This window comes from Melospiza melodia, chromosome 8 (genome assembly GCF_035770615.1).
Source record: "Melospiza melodia melodia isolate bMelMel2 chromosome 8, bMelMel2.pri, whole genome shotgun sequence".
Taxonomy (NCBI): domain Eukaryota; kingdom Metazoa; phylum Chordata; class Aves; order Passeriformes; family Passerellidae; genus Melospiza; species Melospiza melodia.
Window position 1 is genome coordinate 1,977,901 of NC_086201.1, and position 24,107 is coordinate 2,002,007.

The following is a 24,107-nucleotide window of genomic DNA, read 5'->3' on the forward strand; positions in this document are numbered from 1 at the left end:
GGTTTATTTATTTTAGTTCCTTACCTCCTCTTGATCCAACATTTGCTGCTTTAATTTTTCAGCCAACTGGCTCTGCTGGTTGATTTCATCATCCTGCAATGAAACAGGGGTGGAGATTTTTAATTCCTTTTCACAGCTCTCATTTGATCACTTTTTATTTCCTCTTTCTAGGGAAGAAAGGGGAACAAAACTTTGTGCATGTTTGAGTGGTATGAGGGGAGAGAAAAATAAATATACATAAATAAATATACCAGAAATAAAATAAATAAATATACACAGAACTCTGCTGTAAAAGCTGTTAACACTGGTATAAATGGTGATATTTTGGGTTGGAAATTCCTTTGTTTGGGATCAAATATCTTCTCATTTCCTACAGTCCTGTCTCAAATGATGCTTAAGAAAAAACTCAAACCTGCTCCAATTCCCTCTGGAATAATTTACAGGGCTTTGCTGCTTTGGATGAGGAAAGTGAAACAATGACTGAATTTTTTTCCCTTTTCCTGATCAATATGGAAAAGCTGGAGATTGCAATCAGAGAAAAAACATCATCCTTTCTTACAGAAAACTGCTCTTTTCAGTGCCACCAGACAGTGCAAGGAGACCAAAATTCAGATTTAAACACAATTTTTCTGTGTCCACAAACAGCCAAACCTCAATATTAACAGGCAAGGACACACTGGGCTTTTTGCTGCTATTTTCCTGCTAATTACAACTGAATTTTAAAATTGACTATTGATTCATGATGAGAGCTGCCCTTTTTTTTCTGCTGCTCTCATCCAGGGTGGTGAATTGGCTTTTTCTGGGCCTTTATTTTTCCCCTCCACTTTTCATCTTCCCACAAGCCAAAGCTCTTAATGGCTGGAGAAGGGAATTGCTGAGAGCTTTAAGTGCCACTGGTGTCCCTCAAGCTGTGCAAAGAAATAAACAGATAAATGAGCCCTCTGGGCTGTGTTGGCAGCTCCAACAACACAAACAAAAGGTTGTGGATGTATTTTCCTTTAAATTCTAGGATTTTTTTTTTTCCCCTGGTGATTCCATGATGGCATTACAGTTTGGGGAGGGATTTTGCACAAATCACTGAAGAAAAGGGAAAGTCTGGACTTAAAACTATCAGAAAACTGGGCTCTGATTTCCTGATCTCCTGGGAAAAGGGGTGGAAAGCCTACAGGATCTGCTTTTATGCAGCATTTGGAATTTTCCAATGTTTTCCAGTTCACAATAGAAAGAGAAGCAAAAATACACAAATGGAGCAATAAATAAATAGAGCAAAATTACACAAATAGAATAAATAGAGCAAATACACAAAAATTTTGGCAAGAATTATCCATTTCCACCTGGAATCCAACATTCCCCCCTGGAATCCAACATTCCCACACTGGAATTCAACATTCCCACCTGGAATCCAACATTCTCCCATGGAATCCAACATTCCCACCTGGAATCCAACATTCCCACCCTGGAATCCAACATTCTCCCATACAATCCAACATTCCTACCCTGGAATCCAACATTCCCACACTGGAATCCAACATTCCCACACTGGGATCCAGCATTCCCACCTTATCATCCAGCTGCCTGTAGAGGCTGGCGATCTCCTCGTCGTATTTCTGCTTCTCCTCCGTGGAGATGCTGGCAACCACGGGGGTGATGTTATCAATGATCGGGGTGTTATCACAAGGCTCCAGGTTCTTCTGGTCCTTGGCACTGATCTGCTCCTCCTCGGGCACAGCTTCTCCTGCAGGGACACAGCTCATGGAAATCCTGCAATCCCAAATCCAGCGATTCTCCAGGATGGGCGTTCCTGGTCAAGGAAGGGCTTTGTGCCACTTCCAGGGATACAAATCACAAGGAAAAGGTGTGGGGAGGTGGCCACCCTCGTGAGGGTGATGATCCCATGGAAATGCAAACTCCTTAGGTTTAGATTTTATGTTTTTCAGGCTCTGTGCTGCTTTAGTGAGCAGCTCTGAGCTTCACATTCAGCGTTGCTGAGCTCTGTGCACAGAGCAGGGAGACAAAACAATTCCTGCTCCAGCTGGGCACCAAGGACAAATGACCCAAATCTCAGCCCAGGAGCACAAACCCCGTGGGCTGGAGAGAGAAAAACAAGCAGGGTGGGACTGCCTGGGCTAAAGCTGGAATGGGACAATGAACTGCAAGGGGCAAATGGAGCAGAACTGATCCCAGGGACAGACCCCAGCAGCGCTCGTGCATTTTGGGGCCATTTTGGTTCATCCTGGGTGCAGCCCTGGCTGGGCTCTGGTGCTGCCCAAGGTGGATCCATGGAGGAGATGCTGTGAATGAATCCCTGCTTTATTCTGGGGCTCTGCCCAGCCCCTGCTCCAGGGCAGCCTGCACAAGGCATCATATGGACTCTGTGAGATCTTTTCCAACCTTGACGATCCCATAAAATCCAGCAGCATGCTGAACACTGAAAGCACAGAACTCCTGGCTCTCCTTTCACTCCCTCGATACTCAGGATTAGCTCCATGGATTAACAGAGGTGCAAAAAAGCAGGGAAACCCCCCAGATTCCAGCCTAAAATCTGCTGGCATTTAAATATCTCTTCCTCCAGGGTGGACCAGCACAGCCGTGCTTAAAACAATATTCAACTTTCACCTCTGAAATTCCAGCACTAACACCAACTTCCAGAGGTTGCCTGTGCACAGCAGACACAATTCCTACAAAATCCCCGTCCCCAAGGAATATTTCTTTCAGGAACAGCCCTGGGCTACAATTACAGGCTCAGAGATGAGGGATGGGTGAGCTGCTCATGGCAGAAATTAAATCCACCCTCACCAGAAGGTGGGGAAGCCCCTGGATGCTGCACACATTGCTCAGGGGGTGGGAAAGTTACAGTTTTATTCCTTTTCCAGGAAAAAACTCCAATATTTTATCTCCTGAAAGCTTTATCAGCCATTCCTCTTGCCAGTTTATCTCACTGGCAGGGGAACAGGTCAACAGGACCAATAGATCAGAGCCCAGAAAGGCTGAGTGAGGCCCCAGAGCAAAACAAAAAGGGCAAGGAAAAGCACAAGATGATTTTTTTTTTTCCCCCCAGCTGAAAGCATGGAAAAAGTGGAATTTGAAATCAAGCAGCATCACCTCCCTCAAGGTACTTGACTCCAAATGTTTCCTGCCCTATTTCTGGAAGCTTGATGGTATTTTCTATTATTAATGAGGGAAATGGGAATTGATTTTTTTGCCATTGGAGCAGGGAAGGAAAGGTGGGTTTGGTTAGAATGCAGGGCCTTGTACACAAAAAATGTTCCTCGGGCTGTGGAGAATCCACCAGGATAAACATTTTGGGATTAAACATTCCCAAAAGCAATGTCTAATTTCTCATTCATTGGATGAGAACCTTCTTCCTGTAAAACACACAAAAAAATTGGGTACTTGGAAGGTGAAATGCTCAGCTCACCCATTCCCTGCCACCCTTTTAATTTGTAGAATAAATCCTTAATTCCTGAAATAAATAAACTGCTGGAATATTGTCCAAGATGGAATTGCTGGGACAGTTCCCTTTGTATAAACCCTCCATCCTTCCAGAGGATGGGAGTGCACAAGGTCAGACAAGAAATCAATAATCTTGTGAATGCACTGCTGGGTAACAGCAGCACCCAGGGAGGGGAGGAGGATATTTAAACAAAAGGATCCATCCAGGCTTTTGTAAAAAAAAATAGGCTGTGGATTGGGTTGTTTTTTAAAATGTGACATAAACAATTCAAACTAAGGCTGGTTTACTGCCAGAAATGGTCTGCCAGTGTTCCAGATTAAATTACATTTTTAAAATTTGATTTTCAATAAAAATTCTTTCATTTGTGTGTCTCCATATTCTACCTCCTGTACCATCCTATAGCTGATGTCACAACCTACCCTGAACAGCAATTCCCCACTTTTCTAATCAGAAAATTGGCTGATCTCAACAAAAATTTTCATGTAGCAGCCACAGGAGCAGACAAATGGTGATTCTTCTAAGCAGGTGCCACTCCCTGTCATTGTACTAAAGGACTAATTAGTGTAATGTGAAATTCAATTATAAAAAATCCCCAAACCCAAGGTCCAATTACCTTAAAGCCCAATGATTCTTATGCCTGAGGAGCAGAGTTATTAAAAAAAAACCACCCCAAATATAATGACATTTTTCCTTTTTTTTATTACTATCATTAACAATATTAACATTAGTGATTCCTCCTGTGTTCTCTGCCCTGAAATCACCAATTTTTGGCATTTTCTCCCACAAATGGCTGCTGGTTTGCCTGGTTTTTGCTTATTCACCTTCCATTATTATTATGAGTGAGTTATAATGTGAGTTTAGATGCAGTGGCCAGACACAATTAATAAAAATTATGATTTAGGGCAAGAATTCAACACAGACCCATCCAGCTCCCAGTTTTTGGCACCTACCATTCCTCCACCTGTTCAGCTCCAGCTCCAGGTGCTGGATGACGTTCTTTAAACTCTTGTTTTTGTCCTTCTCCTTCTCATACTTCTTCTTCCACTCCTCTGCCGTCAGCTCCAGGTTCACAGACACCGTGTTCTTGATGGTCTTGGCCCTGCAAACAAATCCCAGGGCAGCTGCTTTGGGGTTTCCATCCCAGTGCAGCCGTGGGGATTGGGGGCTTTTACATCGTACAGAGGGGAATGAACGGGGAAATTGTGGATTTCCCATCCCTGGAAGTGCCCGAGGAAAGGAAAAAGGAAAGGAAAAAGGAAAGGAAAAAGGAAAGGAAAGGAAAGGAAAGGAAAGGAAAGGAAAGGAAAGGAAAGGAAAGGAAAGGAAAGGAAAGGAAAGGAAAGGAAAGGAAAGGAAAGGAAAGGAAAGGAAAGGAAAGGAAAGGAAAGGAAAGGAAAGGAAAGGAAAAGGAAAGGAAAGGAAAGGAAAGGAAAGGAAAGGAAAGGAAAGGAAAGGAAAGGAAAGGAAAGGAAAGGAAAGGGAAAGAGGAAAAGGAAAGAGGAAAAGGAAAAGGAAAAGGAAAAGGAAAAGGAAAAGGAAAAGGGGGAAAAGGGGGAAAAGGGGGAAAAGGGGGAAAAGGGGGAAAAGGGGGGAAAAGGGGGAAAAGGGGGGAAAAGGGGGAAAAGGGGGAAAAAGGAGAAAAAGGAAAAAAGGAAAAAAGGAAAAAGGAAAAAAGGGAAAAAGAAAATAAAGGGAAAAAGGGAAAAAAGGGGGGAAAAGGGAAAAAGAAAAAAGGAAAAAAGGAAAAAAAAACGAAAAAGGAAAAGAAGGGAAAAAGGAAAAAAGGAAAAAAATGGGAAAAGGAAGAAAAGGGGAAAAGGCAAAAAAGGGGAAAGAAGGAAAGAAGAAGGAAAGAAGGAAAGAAGGAAAGAAGAAGGAAAGAAGAAGGAAAGAAGAAGGAAAGAAGAAGGAAAGAAAGAAGAAGGAAGAAAGAAGAAGGAAAGAAAGAAGAAGGAAAGAAAGAAGAAGGAAAGAAGCAGGAAAGAAGTTCCTGCCTCCCTAGGCAAAAATATCCCAAATTTCAAGCCTCTTTACAACCAGCACCACTTTGTTATTCTGAAAGTGCTCAGCTCCAACCCAACCCAACCAATTGTGCCAGGAAATGCAAAGCAAGCAGAAAACAATGCCCAGCACCTACTCCAGCAAATCCACACTGAAAAGGGAAACCAAACCAATCACTGTGAATTAAGAAAGCCTCAGATCTTTGCCCTTCCCTGCTCAGACACTGAGTCCCTTCAAATGCCTCCAGTGCTGTTGAATAAAGCAGATAAGGAAAAGGATAACAGATAAACCCTCAGCAGTTTATAAAGCTCCACAGATTTGCACTCTGTGGCAAGCAGGACTTTTATCACCTTAAAAGTATTTTTTAAATAATCTTGTGCTTTTAAAATAATTTCCTGATGGTCAGGGTTTACACTTTGCTAAAAGCACAGCTCGTTTCCACTCATTTAAAGGGCAAAAAAAGTCCAAGCACACCAGGAAGGTTCTCCTGATGATGGATGAAGCCCTTACTGACAACCACAATTAAAAATGAGATAAAAACACGAGGAAAGATGGAGTAGAAAAAGAAAAAGCTGATTCACTACTATCAAAGGAGCACTTGTACAGTTTGATTGGTACAAGAGCTCCTCTGAAGATGGATTTCATCCCTGACATTTATTTTAATGGTGACATAACTCTTTCTTTTCCCAGGAAAAATCAGCAATCAGCCATGAGTCACGGACCTTCCCTTTAATGCCACTGAGCTCCTCAGTGGTGTCATGTCAGAAAAATGAGACACAACAACCCAAGAGCCTGGAAAAAAAAAACCCCATTTCCACCATCCGCACCCAAAATCCTGCCAGAGAAAGTTGTGCATGGATAATCCATGGGCTGCTCTGCATGGAGCACCAGTCCTCCCAGGGAAACACAAATTATTTCCTTCCTGACAATTCAGAATTCCTGGAAATTCAGCTGCTGCCCATGAGGAGTGCCTCACAAATATTTCCCCGCTTCCCCGGTTCTTGCACTGCCATCCTGGCCCTCAGTGAGGATCATCCCCAAAATGTTCCTCCTCCCAGGAAACTCTTGAATATTCAGCCAGGATGTGCAGAGCCAGTCAGAAAACTGCCTTGCCCCAAAAAAAGGGTAAATTTTACTCATTATGGAAAGAGGAATGAAGCCAAGGGGAATGTAAACTGAAACTGAACTTGGAAGCTGGAGTTCAGAGTCGTTCGTGCTCTTGGTTTCGCTCCTGCATCTCAGGATGCTTGGTTTTGCTCAACGCATGATCTGATCAGTACAAGTTTGGATCTTCAGTAGCTAAAAACCATGTTCAGCTCACAGTGGGGGGAGAAACCTACAAAGGACCTCTTTAACCTGATTTTGCTCATGGCCACTGCCTCTTTTTGCAGTCCAGAAGCTCCATGTGGTGGAAAACAACCCAATTTTAAACAAATACAAGCCTACTGTATCCTCAAACTGATCAACTCTCTTTAAACACTGCTAACTTGCCAGTATTTTTCCTTTCTGCTACTACACAAATTAAACAAAACAAGTAATTTTCCAAAGGATCCCAGTTCTCCTCAATTACCACAAAAGCAGTAATTACATAATGAGCCTGACCTATTTCTGCAAACCTTCCCAATGCATTTCATATCACTCTTGTCAATAAACACACAAGGAAGAGAGATTTCCCTCTGGATCCTTCCATAATTTTTGTTCCTAAATTGTCCAGATCTTCCAAACATCAGGTCCATGGCAAGCTCTCAAAGCTGTCAATATTACAGAGCCCACTCTCTTAAATTTTCCTAATTTTCAGAGATATTTTTACAGCCATAACAATGATCCCTGAGGTGGAATTGAAGGAGAAGACAACTCTTAAAGGCATCAACAGCACTGTTAGATAAAGCAAAAATTAATTTTTCCACAGAAAATTGCCCACTGCCTTTACATTTCTTAGCAGGCCAAAAGTGAGATGTGGTGGAAAAAAACCCATTTTCACAGCCAGAAAAATCTATTGTGTTCTACAACTGCTAAATTTTATTTTGCACAGTCCTAACTTGCTGGTGTTTTCCTTTCTGCTACTAGACAAATAAAACCAAATTTAGATTTTCTGAAGTCTCCAATAAAGCAAGACTGAATTTTTCCACAGGAAACTGCCAGCAATTTTATCTTTCCCATAAAATTTCAAGGAATTAAGATAACATTTTAATTTTTCTGCAGGAAAATCAACCAGGAAGGAATTTAAGAATTTCTTATAGACATTCTTCCATGGATTGCCCAATCCTTCCCCACTTTTCAACCCCACTGTGGTGCCAAGCAGAGCAGCTGCTCCAAACATTAACCTCGGTTTTCCTGGAGGATTTTTCAGGAATCACTGGGAATAAAGAGCCAGCTCTCTGAAGCTCTCCAGATTTTTTTTATCAAAAAAAAAGCTCTGGATTCCAAGGGAGGATGGATGCATCCAGGCTGATCCCATGGGACTCACCTCTGGCCAAACATCAGGGTGGATTTGGTCTCGGCCTCGTTGAAGACGGAGGGGGAGCAGCAGATGACAATTGTGGTCCTGCAGTTCCCCCCCAGGGAATCCTGCAGGATCCTGGTCATTTTGCTGTCTCGGTAGGGAACGTGGGTTTTCTAATCCAAACACAAGCAAAAGACAAGAACAATTTGTTTAACCAGAGAGGAGCTGCTCCAGATTGCAAGGCAAGATGTGTTCTATTGCCATCTGTATGGCAGCTGTCTTTGTCAAGTGGGCATAATCCACAGTCACTCCTCCCCTGGGGAGACATCTGCTGATAAGAGTCCATTGAATGTCACTGCAGGGCTGATAAAACACCTGCTGATAACAGCCATTGAATGTCACTGCATGGCTGATAAGAACTGCAGCATCCCATTGGGAGATGTGAGCCCAGGGGGAGGAGCCAAGCATTCCTGCCTGGATATAATCTGGGGATTCTGGAACACCAGCACGGCTTCTGCACTGATTCCCCAGAGGAACAGCAGCTGCCTCTGCCCCTGGATCTTCAAGGGACACTGCACCCTTCTCCAGGATCCCTGCTCCAGCAGAACCAGCCCTGACACTGCAGGAGCTCTGCAGCCACAATTCCCGTGGGGCTGCTGCCAGCACCCTGACCCACAGGGTGTCAGGCTGTGCTCTGACTCTGTCAGTGTTTCAGTTCACTGCATTGTTCATTTTATCTTTTTATTTTCTTCCCTATTAAAGAACTGTTATTTCACGCTCCCATATTTGTGCCTGAGGGCCCCTTAATTTAAAATTTATAGCAATTCAGAGTTGGGGGGTTCATTTTCTCCATTTCAGGGGAGGCTCCTGCCTTCCTTAGCAGGCACCTGCCTTTCCAAACTGGGACAGGAGGTGAGTCCATGCTGGCAAGACTCACAATTTGTTGTGATTGTGCCCAGATTTGGGAGCTGCTCCAGTGCCATCACTGAGAATTAATTCCTCATCTCGGGCAGAGCAGCCAAAGTGCCACTGGTTTGTGACAATATTTTGTTTGTTAATATTTTATTAACAGCCAGTATTTCCTCCCTTCAGAGCTGAAATGTTAACTCCTTTTACTCCTTTCCTTTTTTTTCTCTGTGGATGGCAGAGAAGCAGGTAAATAAACAAAATCCCCTCCTCACCCCCAGCCAGGATTACTTACAGTTCCCTCTGCCAGGGCCGAGATCACATTGCCCAGAGCAGACAAAGACTTATTGATATTTTTAGCTTCATCCAGAACTGCCCCCTCTGCTCCAGTTTTGCTGACCTGCAAAGAGAGCAGCAAAGAGTCGGGTTCTGCTGCAGCACAAAGCTCCAGCCCTGCAAAGCTGCGCCTCAAGATGCTCCTGGAGGAGCAAAACCCGGCTCAGCTCAGCGTGGGCCGGGAGAATTTTACATCAACTTTTTACATCCCATTTTTATATCAACTTTTACAACTTTTTTTGGTAGTGCAAGCCTGGAATAATTCCACTTTTCTCCCACTCCAAGAGCAAGCTGTAATTTTATTTTAATTTTATTCAGGGAGAAGTTTATTCAGGGAGAAGTCTGTGCTCACCTGAGGATGTTTGGGAACCACTCCCAAGCCCAAGCTGTCCACACAGACAGGGAGCACCACCCCAGTGGCCCCAAAATGAGCATCTCGCCTTTTTATGGACCAAAAAAATATCAAAAATCATAAATTTTCTTCATGGCCACTGCCTCCTTTTGCAGGCCAAAAACAAGATGTGGTGGAAAACAACCCAATTTTCACACCAAGACAAATGTATTGTGTTCTACGCTGCTAAATTTTGTTTTACACAGTCCTAACTTGCTGGCATTTTTCCTTTCTGCTACTACACAAATAAAACAAAATTTGGATTTTCTAATGTATCCAAATACAGGATAGATCCACATTTTTTTCTCTACATTAAAATTATCTCTACTTTCACCTAAAAATGCCCCATGACATGAAGGAAAAGCAGTTGTGTCTTTTAAGAAGACAACCTACCCAAGAAATTCATATTTCAGGTTCTCTGCACCACAACAAACAACAAAAGTTGATTTTCCAGAGGAGAGGAGTGCCTGCCCAGGCCCTCATTTTGTAAACATCGTAAGGAGATTTAATTTAACAAATCTATGCAATCATAGACATTAACATAATTAATTACTCTGACAGATCACTTCTGCATTTTACCCATGGGTTATCAATTAATGTGTTCCAATGAGCAACCCAAAATCCCAATAAAGCTGATTTTAAACACTCCAAAGAAATCACAGCGAAAATTTGGAAACATTTTTGCATTTCAGCATTGTTCTGAACCATTACACTTTTGGAAAATAGATAAAAGTCATTTTATGGGGTTTATTTTTCTACATTGGAAAGCAGAAATAGTCACCACAATCAACATTCAGGGAGCTTTGAGTAGACTTGAAAACTGCATTAACTGCTGGTATTTCATTCATTTAATATGTGAAATAATTACAAAAAAAACCTGGAAACAGGACATGACAGTATAAGCAAGTTAAAATCTGTCTAATTTGATAAATTATATTTAAATTTTATACATATATTTAAATATATTTAATATAAATAGATAGATAAATTTAACTTATACTAAAATTATTTCTATATTAAAATATAGAAATTTTATATTATAATAATATAATTATTATTACAATACAATTATAATTATTATAATTACAAAAATATTTTATATTATTATAAATTATATTAAAAATACTTTTTTTTTTTAAGCTACACAGATGTAAATGTGAAGGCATATAAAAATATACTGGTTCAACTCACTCCATTATAAATTCAGATTATATATATAATTATATATATAATTATATATATATAATTATATATATAATTCCATAATCCCATTTATAATGGGAGAGTTGTCTTTCATGCCAATAACTCTGATCTGCTCCTTTTCTCCATCCCATATTCAAAAATAAAAATTAAAATAGCCTTTTTAATGATAACCTAAGGTGCGAGCTCTGTGAGAAACCCTCCCATCCTCAGTGTGGGGCCCCAGTGGAGGAAAAAGGAGAATTTACCTTCTCACTGCCAGCCAAGTCCACCAGGTACAGTTTCCCACTGAGCTTCTTCTCCGTTTCCACGTTCTCCTGTTTGATGTTGATGAGGAAGATGCTGTGGCTCCTCGAGCTGTGCTCGTTCATGTCTGAAATCACAGGGCACAGCTGCTGCTAAAAATGCCTTTCAGACCTGGCAGGGGATTCCATCCCACCTGAACTCCCAAATCCCAGGGGAGATGGGCAGCTCCTGGTGTAACTCACAGGATTCAGAGAATCATCACGTTGGGAGAGATCTACAAGACCAACCCAGCCCCAACAGCTCAGCTCACCCCTGGCACCCAGAGCCACACCCAGGCTTTGTTAAACACACCCAGGGATGGCGACTCCACCACCTCCCTGGGCAGAACTTTAGAACTTTATCCATTCCAGAACTTTATCACCTTTTCCTGCTCTCCAAGCTGTATTTCCCTTGGCACAGCTCCAGGCTGTGTGCTCTGGTTCGTGTGTTTTGCCATCCCTGGAACCCAACCCAAGGCCCTGCTTTGCTGGGATAAAACAGGCAGGGCTTGAAAAGTGCCCTGCACACTCTGGCTGCTGCCCGAGCAGGGAATTACAGCCCAGAGGAAAATGGAACTCCAGCATTTTTGCCCTTTCTAATTCCAAACTATCCCCAGTCCCAGCACCAGTCCCTGCTGGGAGGGTTTATGGAGCAATTCCAGTCAATGCCAGGCCTGGAATTCCCAGTGCAGAGCTGAAAGTCACGGAGCCCCTGTACAAAGGCACACTCAATTAACTCAATTAACTCAATTAACTGAGAGTGCCATAATTTCTGTGCTATAATTTATATATATTTCACCAATTAAATCATCCATAAAGTCACTCCCAGGCCTTGGTGGGCAGGAGGTGCTAGAACCTGGGGTGCCATTTTCAGACTTTCTGTGTTTTTAAGAACAGACCCTCAAAAAATCACTATTTTTGACCTAAAGCCATAGAGAAAGCTTCCAAAATTGATGAATGACACTAAAATTATAGGTGTGGAGTTTGAATAGAAGTGTGTAATACCACACAGTAGAAAACTTAAGAGTTTAGGGTTTCAGAACATAGTCATATATCTAAAACTAATTAGACAAAAAATCCACAATGCCAGACACAAGTAATTAGCTATTAAGATAAAAATAAAAATAATTTAAGTGTCATTTCTTAATTTGATAATTTTTCCTTAGAAAAACCTTGTACAGATGGATACAAAATAATTTTTATAATTTACTGGCAAGTAATTATACTGATTTTAAAAATTTATTTATATAGTTTGACAATATACTATATTTGTTTTATTTATTTATATGCTTATTATACAGTATTTTACTTATAGTAAAATATTATACAGTATTTTACTTATTAGTAAAATACTGTAGAATTCACAGCTTGAATTTATTTTATTTATACAGTTTATTTATATAGTTTAATAATATACAATATTTTTATTTATTTTTTTATATGCTTTATTATTATACAGTATTTTACTTAGTAAAATACTGTAAAACTCACAGCTTGGGAAATTGCAATATAAAAATATATATGGTATATATTTTAATATAAATATATAACTATAAAATATCTATTATTTAAATATATGAATATATTTTATATTTAAATATATAAAAATAGAAAAATATATTTTGTATATAAAATATAAAAACTATATTATATATAAATTAAAATATATTTTAAATTAAGATTTTATTTTATTTGCTGTAGAACTCAGCAGCTCTCAGCTGTAGAACTCACAGCTTGGGAAACTGCAATATATATAACTGCAATAGTATATCTATTAATATATCTATATTATATCTATAGTATATCTATATAATATATCTATAGTATATCTATATATATAGTATATCTATAGTATATCTATGTAATATATCTATAGTATATCTATATATATAGTATATCTATAGTATATCTATATAATATATCTATAGTATATCTATATATATAGTATATCTATAGTATATCTATATAATATATCTATAGTATATCTATATATATAGTATATATATAGTATATCTATATATCTACAGTATATCAATTAGTATAAATAAATAAATATAGAATATCTATCATATAAATATGTGAATATATTTTATATATCTAAAATGTAAACATACAAATTACATAAATAAAATAAATTTGAAACAGAAATTTAATTTTATTTGAAAATAAAATCCATTAAAGATAAACATATGAGTCTAACCACAAAACACCATCTCGAACACCTCCAATCCCAACCTTGACAGAAACAAGAAGCCCAAGAACCAACGTTCAGGGGTGAGCTCAGAGCCTCCAAGGGGGATCCCTGAGCCCCCTGAACCCCCTGAACCCCCGGGCAGGGATTGCAGGGCCTGGGGACACTCACTTGTCACAGCCACGTGCCTGTTGGCCTTCCCCTCGTCGATGACATCCAGAACCTCCTCAGGGCTGGACACAAACCTCTCTGTGCAGCCCTGGGGACAGGAGGGGCAGTCAGCAGCGTTCGTTTAGCACTAATGAGCACTAGGTAATTAGGAGAAGCATCAGCAGCCCCCAGGATCCCACAGACCCAACGCCGCCTTGGGGTGGCTTCCAGGGAAATTGGGAGCCAATTTCCTCCCACAGGGTTAAGGTCTCAGTGAAATCCAGACACACAGCATGAAATTTTTCCACAGAAAACATGTTGTTCCATGTTATTCCATGAAAATTTTCAATAACAACACATATTCCTAATTTGGGTTAGATTTCATACCCAAGTTAATTTAATTTAATCAACCCCAAGTTAATCTTTCTCCCTCAAACTACAATACAACAAAGTCCTTCTCTCTCCATGCAATATTACTGAATCAATTATTTGATCAATTCCCTTTTGCTCCTCAAGCTGAGAATAAACAGAAAAATATTTCATATATATTATTTAGGCTCACATATGTTCACATCAAGCATATTGCATTCGAGTGAGGGCGCAGAAAGTCATCAAACAAATTCCTAACCCAACCAATCTGTTCTGAAATATTGAGAGATTACAGCGCCCATGCAGCAAAATATTAAAGAACAAAATTCCTCAAGTTGTTCTCTTTCATATCTGACATGAAAGGGGAATCTGAATACTTAAAATTTAACAGCATCCTAACAAAATGGCAATGTTCAAAGTCAGGAGAATGAAACAAACATGATTCAAGCCCATTAATATTTCAGGAAACTTGTTTAAAGCCAGGAACCAACACAACTTGAACATTCAAGGCTTCAAACAGGAGTTGAATTATTTCAGCAAATAACACTGGGTGCAAATGGAAATGTGCAAATAAATGCATTTGTGGGAAAGAATGAAAAGCTGGGGGTTAAATTATTCTTTTACCTTAACATAGGGGACTCTGTTTTTATCTTCATGTACAGCAAGGTTCGTCTTGGACACTGGAGAGAGACGTGGAGATCATCAGGAATATTCCAGAGGCAACAAACAAATAAATGAATAAATAAAGTGCCAGCTCCAGGCTTGACAGACACATTTTGGGGATGGGAATTTGTATTTGAGATCTGCATTCAAAAAAACCCCACAGAAATTCCCCACTCCTTATGAATCTCCAATATTTCCGACACACAGGAATCGTTTCCTGCTCTGTCAGTTTTGTACCTGCTCATTTAAATTTAACTTTGGGGCACAAAAGCTTTTATTTATTTTTTTAAATTTATTTTTTATTGATCGATTTTCTTTATTTTGTGAATTAAATAAACCCAGACTGAGCTGGGCTTTGGCAAAGCAGAGGAGACAGGAGAGAAACCTGGAATTCAGAGCATTCACAGACATTTCTACCTTCACAGAAATTTCTACCTTCACACGTTTCTCACTTTACACATATTTCTATGTTTACAGCCATTTCTACCCATACAGCCATTTCTATACTTACACATATTTCTACCTTTACACATATTTCTGTTTACAGCCATTTCTACCTATACAGCCATTTTTACCTTTAGAAACATTTCTATATTTACATATATTTCCACATTTACAGCCCTTTCTGTCCTCACACTGATGAACAAAATTCACTTTTATCACTACACAACCTGCAGAGACAGGAGCTGTGAGAGAAGCAGATGCTCCTCCCCACCACCCTCCCTGCCAGAAGAAGCAGGGGATCGTTCCCAACCACTCCCTGCATTGTGAATTTAATTTTTCTGTAATTTTTCCCTTGAAGAGCAGCCCTGGGCAAGCCCTGCCTGGCAGGCTGTGGGATCTCAGAGCTCTGAGATTCACAGCAGAGCTCGTGCTCTGCAGAGGCAGGTGCACAGCATCAGGTGCCTCAAACTGCCAAATTCTCCAGTTTAAATTTAATTCCCCCCCCCCCAAAATAAAGTCACTGCTCCCCCCTTTGCTGCACGGATGAAGACAAGGCACTCAAATAAAACTCAGAACTTACCATCAAGCAGGTCCCTGATTTTGTCCAAATATATCTCAAAGTAGGAAACCTAATTAAATAATCACAAACACCACAGATTTAAACGTTGCTGATTTAATGCCTTGCTGCCTCTGTGTTTCCATCCCCGTCAAGGCACCAAACTAAAAATAAAACCCCACCTCCCACACAGCTGGAGTTCCATCTTTGATGGGAACACATTTGTACCTTGAATGATTTACAAGCCATTGATCTTCCTCCATTTATCAATGGAAAAGTACACCAAAAAAAAAAAAAAAACCTGCAGGCAAACCTTCTCTTCTTTTTTCTTTTTTTTTTGTAACATAGGCAAAATTGACAAAAAAAATATCAAACCAACCCAGCTCCTGCCATATCTGTGCAGCTGCAGGTTTGAGGATTGTACAAATTGTACATTGATTTTCACCCCCCAGAAAACAGAGAGCACCTTCACCATTCAATTTCCATAAATCTCAGCACTATACATTAAATTAAACTTTTAAATGAAGCACATGTGGTGCTTCTGCCTTGAATCAAATCCAAAGGAGATGAAAATGAGCTTTGCTGTAACAGAGAGACAATTGTCCTCAAAAAAAAAAAGGAAAAAAAAAAGAGAGGAGAATGATTGAATGAATGAGTTTTTTAATAAAAGGGGATTTGATTCACAGAAGGAAACAGAAATGTGTGAGGGGAGTAGGGCCTAACCCTTCCCTAATTAAGGTTTGTCCAGATTACTTGGCTGGATCACCACATGGCTGCATTCTAGGTATCAATAAACCCCCTGGCATTTCATAAAATGTCATTTTCTGTCATCTGAAAAATAACATCTGGGCTTCTTACACAGATGAGTTGAACTTTCCTCGTGAAACTGTGATTTAATACGAATATATTTTGAATTTTTTGCCTTTACTTCCTCATTTGAAGCCCTCCTCAGGACCAGCTGATTCCCAGTTAGGCCAGACTTAATATTTCACATTGAGAACCCCCATTCCTACAGAGAGAGACCAAATTCTGAATGGATCCCCATTAGAGAGGGGGAGGGAAAAAATGCCATTAATTTTCAGGGCTTCAGTTATTCAATGATTATTAGCTCAATCATCAGGAGAGTGGGACAGTTTGGTTACACCCAGGCTGACAGAACATTTCTCTCCCTGACAGCTCAGGCAGCTTTTTTTGGGAGAGATTCATCAGCTCTGCTGGGAAATCTTTGGGAAAATTGTGGGATTTCCAATGGGACAGGACAGGAATTCCCTCCAGCTTGGGGTCTCTGTGGAACTGCAGCAGGCAGGAAAGATTTCCAGAGGAGAGGAGGGATCAGATGGAAATTCAGAGAGGTCTCTCCATATTTTTTTACAATCCAAGGTCTCTGCAAGTATTTCATGGTTTATTTGGAATATTTTCAATTCCAATTTGGAATATTTTTTTCTGTCTGAACCTCACTGCTAGGAAGGTTCCCAATACCCAACCAAGCCCTTCCAGAAGCTGGTTCAGAGGTCCAAGATGATTAAAATAATAATAATAATAATTTATAGACAGACATTTCTGTCCTTATACTGATTAACTTTTAGAAATAATTGTGTCCTCACAGGGATTAATTTTACAAATAATTGTGTCCTCACACTGACGAACTTTTACAAATAATTGTGTCCTCAGACTGATGAACTTTCACAAATAATTTTGTCATTACACTGATGAACTTTTACAAATAATTGTGTCCTCAGACTGATGAACTTTCACAAATAATTGTGTCCTCACACTGATCAACTTTTACAAATAATTGTGCCTTCACATTGATTAACTTTTGCCAATAATTGCGTCCTCACACTGATTAGCTTTACAAATGTTCATCCAGGGACACTTCAAGGGATTTAGTGCAAACAGCACTAAAAAGTAAATGAACTTTTAGTTGATTCAAAGTCAGTAAATCTAACTTTTAGGAACAAAAAGCTCCACTCTCAGTGAGCAGCAGGAGAAGGGACAGTGGCTTCACACCCAGCTGGGCTCAGCTACTGCAGCTTTCAGGTCCGGCTTGGTTTTGACACAGAAAACTCCTTTTCCCTGCAATCCATGGCAATTATTTCACTGAAAATCCCATTTTACTGGTGTCTGCTGGGACAGAAGCTCAGCCTGACCCCAGAGCTCCCCAGGACCCCACATGGGCAGGGGGAATTCAATTCTTCTCCCAAGAATTTGGGAGCTCATGTGGCTGGGATCAAGGAAAGGACACAAAAAAAAAAACCCTGCACCACCATCAGAAGGAATTCAAAAATTCCATGGCCTGCCCATCTCCCCACCTTCCATCCCACGCCCTGGGGACAGCATGTCAGGATTTTCCCAAACGTCCCTGCTGTTTATGGTCAGAACCAGCAGGGCTCAAGCTCTGGAGAAGCTGCACTAAATCAGGTTTTGGTTCCAGCAAATCTGGCCGGGACACACCCTCCAGAAAAAAAAAAAAAAATCCAGAAGCAACATCAGTAATAAATCTTGAAATTCGTGTTGTAAAAGAGATGGAGGAGGGAAAAAAAAACCAAAACACAATAGAAGGTCCCAAGGCAGATTTCCCATGGGCTTGTCCCAGCCAGGCCATAAATCAGGAATTTATGATTCCATCTAAATTGCACCCAAAAACTCCACCTGAACGTACCTTGATGTGGAACTCCAGGTTCTCATCCATGGAGTAGATGTGGTCGAAGATGTCGTGGGCGATCCTGGGGATGATTCCCATCAGCTGAGGGTCGTGGAGCTTCCCCTGGGGACACAACCCCAAAAGTGACACGGGAATCCCACTGCTGCCTCGTTTTATTGTTGGATGGTATATAGGGGAGGGCCTTATTGATTTTATAGATAGATTAATCTGTATTTTAGACTGTATTTAAGGAAATCCAGGTGTAAGTCCTGAAGTGTGAGGGGCACTCAGCCACAGCTAGCACTGTTTAAAATCAGTAGAAATTTCTGTTGATTTTTTATATTTAAAATATTTAAATAATATTTTAATGTTATAATATTTAAAATCACTTTACTGGGTTACATATATATATATATAAATAAAAAAAATATGCAGATATACATGCATATATATGTGTATATATGTGTACATATGTGAATGTGTATATATATGTATGTGTATATATATATATATATATATATATATATATATATATGTGTGTGTGCATATATATATGTAGGTATATATAAAAATCTATTTTTTGGCCTTAATTTAAGGAAATCCAGGTGTAAATCCTGAAGTGTGAGGGGCACTCAGCCACAGCTAGCACTGTTTAAAATCAGTAGAAATTTCTGTTGATTTTTTATATTTAAAATATTTAAATAATATTTTAATGTTATAATATTTAAAATCATTTTACTGGGTTACATATATATATATAAATAAAAAAACATATGTAGATATATATGCATATATATATGTATATATGTGTACATATGTATATATATATATATATACATATATATATATACATATATGTATATATGTGTATATATATATATGTAAGTATGTAGGTATATATATAAAAATCTATATTTTGGCCTTAATTTAAGGAAATCCAGGTGTAAAACCTAAAGTGCAAGGGACACACAGCCACAGCTGCCATTATTAAAATCAGCAGAAATTTCTGTGGGTTTTTATTAAAAATAATAATTTTATTATATTTTTTAATTTATTTTATTTTCTATTTTTATATATATGTATGTGTATATATAAAAACCAATATTTTAGACTATTTTTAAGGAAATTCAGGTGTAAAAGCTGAAGTATAAGGGACACTCAGGCACACCTGCCACTGTTTACATCAGTAGAAATTTCAGTGGATTTTAATTATTATTATTATTGCATATTTTTTATATTATGTATTATTATTGTTATTTTTATTTTAGATATATGTATGTATGTATATATTAAAAAATCAATATTTTAGACTGTATTTAGGGAAATCCAGGTGTAAATCCTGAAGTGTGAGGGACACACAGCCACAGCTGCCACTGTTTAAATTCAGCAGAAATTTCTTTGGAGAATTATTATTAGTATTATTAGTATTATTAGTATTATCACTATTATTAGTATTATTACTATTATTATTATTGTCGTTATTATTATTGCTATTATTTATTATAATATTTTATTATATATAATTATATAAGTTATATAATATTTAATATATTATATAATGTATAATATATATTAATTTTATATATTCTATATAAAATTATGGTTATTTTTATTATATATATATTTTAACATGTATATGTATGTACATATTTTAAAAACTCTATATTTTAGACTATATTTAAGGAAATCCAGGGGTAAAATCTGAAGTGTGAGGGACACTCAGCCACAGGTGCCACTGTTTAAAATCAGCAGAAACTTCTGTGGAATTTTTATTTAAAATAATAATTCAGTATTAGTAGCAGTAGTAGTATATTTTATTATTATATTTTGTTATGAAATATAATTATATATTGTGGTTTACTTGGATAAATTTGTGATTTATTTAGATAAATTTGTGGTTTAGATAAATTTGTGATTTATTTAGACAAATTTGGGATTTATTTAGCTCCTTCCCACCCAACGGATTTAATTTAGATTTCATGTTCCCCAGTACCTCCATGGTGTGTGTTTTTCCTGATGAGGTCTGTCCATAGGCAAAGATGGTGCCATTGTAGCCCTCCAGAACATCTGCAAGAAGAAGGAAAACAATTAAAACTCTTCAATGACACCCTCAAGCTGAATAATCTGCATTTTTCCAAGTGTTTACAGTGCTGAGGCTGAAATGGGAAGCAGTTTGTGCAATAAAAATGGGGAAAATATGAAATATTGAGCTAATTTTAGGCTAAAAAATCATAATAAAATTTAAATCCGAGAATTACAGGATTATTGGAATATGTCTCCCTTACTGGGAGGACAATATCTCAGGACATCAAATATCAGCCAATATATCTGTGGAATACGGGGAACAAAAAGCTGGATTTAAAACCAGCATTTAAAACCAAAGCTGGACTGCATTTAAACCCTGGAGAAAATTCAACAAATTCAAATAAGATATTCCTTATTATAAACTCCACATTCTGTTTTCCACTTCTGTACCCCAGTTCACGGCCTCATTAATTTCCAAACCCTCTGCAAAGCAAGGAGAAAGGAATTTGAAAATCAGCTTCTCTCAGGGCAGAATGAATAATTTGATATTGGGTTCAGAGAGAAAAATATCGCCTTTGCAGAGGTTAATGCCCAATTTCTGCAATCTCAGAGGGCTGTAAATTGTATTTTGTGGTGTTTCCCATGCTCTGGATCCCAATTAATAGAGGTTTCCAAGCAAAAAAAAAAATATTATATTATATTATATTATATTATATTATATTATATTATATTATATTATATTATATTATATTATATTATATTATATTATATTATATTATATTATATTATATTTTGCATAGTACATATTACATAGCATATATTACATAATATATATTACATAATATATATTACATAATATATATTATATATTATATATTATATATTATATATTATATATTATATATTATATATTATATATTATATATTATATATTATATATTATATATTATATTACACTACATTCTTATTATTTTATATATCATATTATATCATATCATATTTAGCATATATAGTATATAGTGTATATATATTATATAGTATATATTACATATGATAAATTAAATAAAATATACTATAATATTATATAATTATGTAATATATAATATATAATATATATGATTATATAATATATATAATTATATAATATATATTACATTCTATATACTATATGATATATAATATACATAAAATACATTACATATATATTTAACAAAAATATTAAATTATATTATACTATATATATTATACATGATATTAAATTAAAGTATATTTTATACCATATATATTATATATGAAATTAAATGGTATTAGATATTTTATTTTTATTAATTATATTGTTTACATAAATACACAAATAATCTCCTTATTTGCACCTCCATGGAGGCGTTCCAGACTGGAAGGAAGGTGAAATAAAATACATCAGAAAAATATAAAATGAATCTTGAACTCGAAGAGAATGCCAAAGTTAGAGGCCACAATTACTGCCCTTCTGGAATTAATAATTAATTTTTAATTAATTTAGCATCCTCATCTGATCACAGAAACAGAGACACTGCTTATCCTTGCTTTAAGGAAACAAAGTTTAAAATTTTTGATAATAAATAATGCTTGAATAGATTAAAAAAATCCCGTTGTAGTATTCCATATGGGATTGTTACTAATATTTCATCTTTGTGCCAAATTTGGTTAAAGAAAAAAAATTAGCTTGAATTAAAAACAAAAATGGAAAAAAGTGGGGAAAAAGGGGAAGAAGAAAGGTGAGAAAAGAGAGATGGGGGAAAGGTGGGAATAAAGGGGTGTAAAGGGGAAAAAGGGAAAAATAAGGGGAAAAATAAATAAGGGGAAAGGGGGAAAAAGCAGGGAATAAGGGGGAAATATAAGGGAAAAAATAGGGGAAAATAATAGGGAAACGAAAAATAGGGGGAAAATAAAAATAAGGGGAAAATAATAATGGGGAATAATAATAATGGGGGGAAATAATAATAGGGGGGAAATAGGGGAAAAATGGGAAGGAAAAGGTGAAAAATGGGGGGAAAATACAGGAAAAAGAATTGAGGGGGAAGGGTGAAAAAGGAGGAAAAGGGGGACAAAATGGGGGGAAAAGGGGAAAAAAGGGTTACCATGGCCAGGTGAATGCAAGGCACCAGCTGAGCTCATAGCCAGGGGGAAATAACCTGATTAATGAACTGTTATGTAAGAAAATTGCTCAGAATTTGCATCAATATTTGCGTTTTGCTGGAGGAAGCAGAGATCAGCATTTTACCTTCCCAATTAGCAAAACCCACCTTATCCTCTTCAAAAAAACCTAAAAAAAACAAAAAAAAACCCAGCAGCCCTCTGCATCACCTGCAGTGAAAACAAGTCAGAAGTGTCAGCTTTGAGGTTATTTTTGGTGGAAGATTTTCCACCTTTAGTCATTTACAGACCATCTGTGCACTGAACTTAAAGAAAAAACCCAGACAAAAAACCTGCACAAAAATCTAGAGGGAGAGGAGGAAAAAATCAGATTAAAAAAGACACTGAAGCAAGATCAGGTGGGATTATTAATCATTTCCAGAAAAAAATAAATAATAAGTCCAAGTGTTTTTCTCAATTCCAACTCTCCCCTCAAAGATTTTCAGTTTTTCCCCAAAATTTTTCTCTGCTGCCTTTTTTTTCCTGGGTGGGCACGGCCAGGTTGTTGACCCTGTATTTCCCTTCTTCACCCCAACTTTGTTGCTGGGGTGGGTTTTTTTTTTAAGTTCCACTTAATTAATAAATATATTTATTACATACATATGTATATATGGAAATACATAATAAATTTAAGAAATTTTTAAAAATGAGACCACAAAGTTGCATTTTTTTTTTCTTAAAACTGCAAAAAAGAAGACGCCCTACAGCTCAGCATCTTCACTTTGATAGTTTGATGTTGATAGTTTTATCAATATCAGCAAGGATGGATCATCCAGCACCAGAAACAAGTGTGAGGGTGATTATTATTTTTATATAATTATATAAATATTACATAAAATATTATTTAGATTATTATATAAAATATTATATATTTTTTAAATTATGGGGGTGTACGGCCTGTGATTAAAATGCACCCAAAAAATTGGATTGTCAAGTGAAAGCCTTGAAATTTCCAGTTTCCGAAGGTTTTGTTCCAAGAACCAGAGTGTTTTCCACGAGGTACCTGTGCTCTCATTCAGTTTGAAATTCAAACTCTGCATGCCACTCCCAAACCAGGCCTTCCATGGCCCCACTCAGTTTTACATCCACTCTAATTTCACATACCCACTCTAATTTCACATACACTCAATTTACAGAAATCCCACACTCACCCTGCACTGAACTGCACCAAAACCCCACTTTTTGCCCCTTATATCCCAAAAACCAGATTTGTGTGAGATAACAAGGAGAGAACACGGAACAACTGCTGCAACTCCTTTAGCTCATTCCATTGGTTGTTTTTTTTTTTTTCACCCAGACAACCCCTTAAAAAAAAAAGAAATACTTGGAGTTACCGATGCTAAACTCTCCAAACATTCATTATCCAGAGTTTAAACAGCTGGAGGGCACAGAAACATCCTTTTCCCTGCCCCGAGGAGGGACAATAGGCAAGGACAACACCTACCTTTGACAATCTGCTTGGCACAGGCATTATAGACTTGTTCCTGGGTTGTGTTGGGAGGTAACACCCTGTCAAAGACATAGGGCTTCCCTTGCTGCAAAACAAAAAAAAAACAAAAAAAAAAAACAAAAAAAAAGAGAGAGAAATTCCATGAGATAAAGAACATTTCTTGCACTTTTTCCAGCCTGGAATGCAGGATTTCCCACTGGAAAATGGGCAGGGCACTGCACAGAGGGATATTTTGTGAACAGATGGGACATTTTGGGCGCTCCAATGCCATTTTTTTTTCCTATGGCTGGTAAATAAAAGGAGGCAGATGTTCCCTGAGTGCTCACACTGGGGTCACAGCCATGGATGTGGGACACAATCAGCTGGAACTGCAGGAGCTGGGTATTTCCTTCCCCTCCTGGGAATTCAGGGGGAATAACCATGCA

At 37.8% G+C, this 24,107-nt stretch overlaps 1 protein-coding gene across 1 annotated transcript in view; it reads right to left on the reverse strand.

The window, feature by feature from the left end:
• The window catches only part of KIF5C (kinesin family member 5C), a 70,323-nt gene that overhangs the window by 24,858 nt on the left and 21,358 nt on the right, over positions 1 to 24,107 (reverse strand). Inside the window, exons 2-13 of the mRNA XM_063161545.1 lie at positions 23,677 to 23,767; positions 20,026 to 20,099; positions 18,051 to 18,155; positions 15,413 to 15,461; positions 14,350 to 14,405; positions 13,378 to 13,465; positions 10,980 to 11,104; positions 9,100 to 9,204; positions 7,923 to 8,071; positions 4,405 to 4,553; positions 1,560 to 1,735; positions 25 to 93 (exon numbers count right to left, since the gene is read on the reverse strand). Coding sequence (XP_063017615.1) covers positions 25 to 93; positions 1,560 to 1,735; positions 4,405 to 4,553; positions 7,923 to 8,071; positions 9,100 to 9,204; positions 10,980 to 11,104; positions 13,378 to 13,465; positions 14,350 to 14,405; positions 15,413 to 15,461; positions 18,051 to 18,155; positions 20,026 to 20,099; positions 23,677 to 23,767 — 1,236 coding nt within the window. The remainder of the gene's footprint in view (positions 1 to 24; positions 94 to 1,559; positions 1,736 to 4,404; positions 4,554 to 7,922; positions 8,072 to 9,099; positions 9,205 to 10,979; positions 11,105 to 13,377; positions 13,466 to 14,349; positions 14,406 to 15,412; positions 15,462 to 18,050; positions 18,156 to 20,025; positions 20,100 to 23,676; positions 23,768 to 24,107) is intronic.